Source organism: Mus caroli, chromosome 15 (genome assembly GCF_900094665.2).
Source record: "Mus caroli chromosome 15, CAROLI_EIJ_v1.1, whole genome shotgun sequence".
Classification (NCBI taxonomy): Eukaryota; Metazoa; Chordata; class Mammalia; order Rodentia; family Muridae; genus Mus; species Mus caroli.
Genome location: NC_034584.1, coordinates 96132942 through 96135878, shown reverse-complemented (window position 1 = coordinate 96135878; position 2937 = coordinate 96132942). Strand labels below are relative to the sequence as shown.

The following is a 2937-nucleotide window of genomic DNA, read 5'->3' as shown; positions in this document are numbered from 1 at the left end:
CCTTTAATCCCAGCACTCAGGAGGCAGAGGCAGGCGGATTTCTGAGTTCGAGGTCAGCCTGGTCTACAAAGTGAGTTCCAGGACAGCCAGAGCTATACAGAGAAACCCTGTCTCAAAATAAATAAATAAATAAATAAATAAATAAATAAATAAATAAATAAATAAAATAAAGTCTGTAATGTTGCATACTATGCACAGATATTTTTATAAAACAATTACCAAATCAAATGCAAAATATAATAAGAAAAAAAGAAGTCTCTGTCCTAAGCCTCACCCCATCTCTCCTGCATTAATCAGATCCTTCCACACAAGTCTTTTCCTGTCTCTTTAAACCTTTGACACTCATCTGTCAGAAAAGTACACATGTCCTCCTAGCCAGCATGACAAGTGATAGCCGTCCCCTAGAGCAGTGCAGCTGAGCCCCAAGGCACTAACCAGTCATGCCCAGGTAGTCAGCCAGCTCTCCGCCCGACAGGCCCTCTAAGGCCTCCAACATCCAGACAGCAGCAGATCTGCAACCGTCCACTAGCTGGGCAAGCTCAGTTACCTGAAGAAACAAGAAGGTTAAAGGGTCAAAAGAGTCATGCAAGGTCCACTCGGACTTCCACTTCACCCCACGCCCAAAACCAAAGCTTTTTGTTTGCATGTTTGTTTTCCAGACAGGGTTTCTCTGTCCTGGAACTCACTCTACAGAGGCTGGCCTTGAACACAAAGATCTGCCTGCCTCTGCATCCCAAGTGCTGGGATTAAAGGCATGCACCCCTACCACTGCCCAGTTACCCAAAGGTCTTCTAAGAAGCAACCTCAGAATGTCTGGATTTCCCGACTCTCAAGTGGTACCTGACAGCCTTGGGCAAAGTCATACACAATCCCGGTGAAGAGGTGGAAACCCTGGAAGTGCATCTGAAGCAAGCACTGCTGCTGCTTGGAAGACGCTTCAGAGACCTGAAGGAGAGATGAAGGAAGGGGCGTCTGGTCTGAAACCTGGAGAGGGTGAACTTTGTGCTGAGTACCGCCTAGAGTCCCTCAAGCCGGGCACAGCCTAGAGAACAGCTTTCCAAGGCTCCAGAACTTCCAGTTATTTACAGAGCCACTCCCCACCCTACTGTAGGTTCTTAACTCACTTCTCTCAGGTGCTGGACAAGGGAGCTGTATCCCCCAAGAAAAGCAGAGAGACTCAATATGGCATCAAGTCCACAGTGCCTCCTGATGCCTCTCTCCAGGCCTGAAAGGAAGAACTGGCAGCTGTCGTACAATGCCCGGAGCGGGGGCGACGGCGCCTCGATACTGTTGATAAGAACGGCTGCTGCCTTCCTCAGGAGCTGGGCCACTGCCCCTGGTCTTTCTTCTACAGCTTCCAGCAGCTCAACCCCCATCTGGCATAACTGGAGGCTGGGAGCTACACTGGTCTTCTCTAGATGATTACGAGCCTTCTCCACTGCTCTGGCAGCCTGGCGGTGGTGGTGGTTCCAGCAGAGCCGACGGCAGTGTTCCAGGGTGATTTCCAAGAGGCAGAGGGCCCTCTGAGGCGAGAGAGGGCCGGGAGAGCTACCACCCTCACCTACTAAGACTCTGATCAGGTGCCTAGAAAGCACTTCATACAGGAAGTCGGCATCAGCTTCATCTAGACCTTGTCCTGTAGCATCGTACAGCTGATAAGCGGCGACTACTCGACAGGCTGTTGGAGAAGCAAAGTGAGGGACCTCACAGGGGACACTGCCATCCTCCAAGAGCACCAAGAAGCTCAAGGCATTCAGCCGAGTTGAGAACGCAGCTCGCCGCTCGGACAGCGCCTCTGCTCCCTTCCAAAACAGAGAGAAGCTGCCCCGGGTCACGGCCTCATAGTCCTGAGGGGCAGCCTCTCCAGAGTTCTGAACCAAGCAGGCATGGAGAGGCTGGGCAAGGCGCAGCACAGTGTCTGGGCTTCCCTGAGTGGAACCATTGCGAAGTAGGATGAAGAGAATGCGTTCCAGATAGAGGGGAGGGCGCTGTGGGGTAGACAACAAGTAGCCATCACAGGCCAGCTCTGCCAGGTCCAGAATACTCCTCAGGTGACCAGGGCAATCGAGCTTGGCAGTCAACTGCTGTGTGCAAGCCCTCAGGATGGTATCGCAGACTTGTCTTCTCTCGGCATCCGTTCGGCTGCTGGGGAAATCAGTCCGGGATCTGGACAGGAACTCCTAGGAGAAAGAATCAAGCCCTGTGAGCAGAAAAGAGACGTAGGGGAAAAAAAAAAAAAGCAGAAACAGGGCCGCACAGGTTCTCATGTATCTCTCTCCAAGTTATGGAAAAACACAAGCCAGCCTGGTGACAAAGGCCTGTGTGAAGGCAAAAAAACACAAGAAAAGTTCAAGAGCTTCCTGGGCTTGAGTGAATGGGGCCATTTAGTGAGCACTGTCTCAAAATAAAAAAGTGAAAACAGGCCGGGCAGTTGGCTCAGGCCTTTAATCCCAGCACTTGGGAAGCAGAGGCAGGTGGATTTCTGAGTTCGAGGCCAGCCTCATCTACATAGTGACTTACAGGACAGCCAGTGGCTATGTAGAGAGACCCTGTCTCAGAAATCTTTAAACATATATATAATATTTAGATAATATATAGCTTACATATTACATACTATATATTATACATGCTTGTATATAATATATGAAGACATAAATGGTATGTTATTTTTAAAAGTGAAAACAGATATAGAGATATAGCTCCGTGGTGAAATATTTTCCTGAATGCATGAGATCCTGAGTTCAATCCCCAGTATGGAAAAAAAAAATTTTTTTAATTAAAAATTAGAATGTAAAATTTACTGTAAGGAGAATGACAAAACATAAACAAAAGCCGGGCGTGGTGGCGCACGCCTTTAGTCCCAGCACTCGGGAGGCAGAGGCAGGTGGATTTCTGAGTTCGAGGCCAGCCTGGTCTACAAAGTGAGTTCCAGGACAG

The 2937-nt window shown here is 49.2% G+C and overlaps 1 protein-coding gene across 4 annotated transcripts in view; it reads right to left on the bottom strand.

Annotated features, from left to right (window-relative positions):
* The window catches only part of Espl1 (extra spindle pole bodies like 1, separase), a 27062-nt gene that overhangs the window by 23132 nt on the left and 993 nt on the right, over positions 1 to 2937 (bottom strand). For all 4 annotated transcript variants that reach the window (XM_021183398.1, XM_021183399.2, XM_021183400.2 and 1 more), the window contains exons 3-5: positions 1125 to 2180; positions 841 to 945; positions 436 to 547 (exon numbers count right to left, since the gene is read on the bottom strand). In XM_021183398.1, coding sequence (XP_021039057.1) covers positions 436 to 547; positions 841 to 945; positions 1125 to 2180 — 1273 coding nt within the window. The remainder of the gene's footprint in view (positions 1 to 435; positions 548 to 840; positions 946 to 1124; positions 2181 to 2937) is intronic.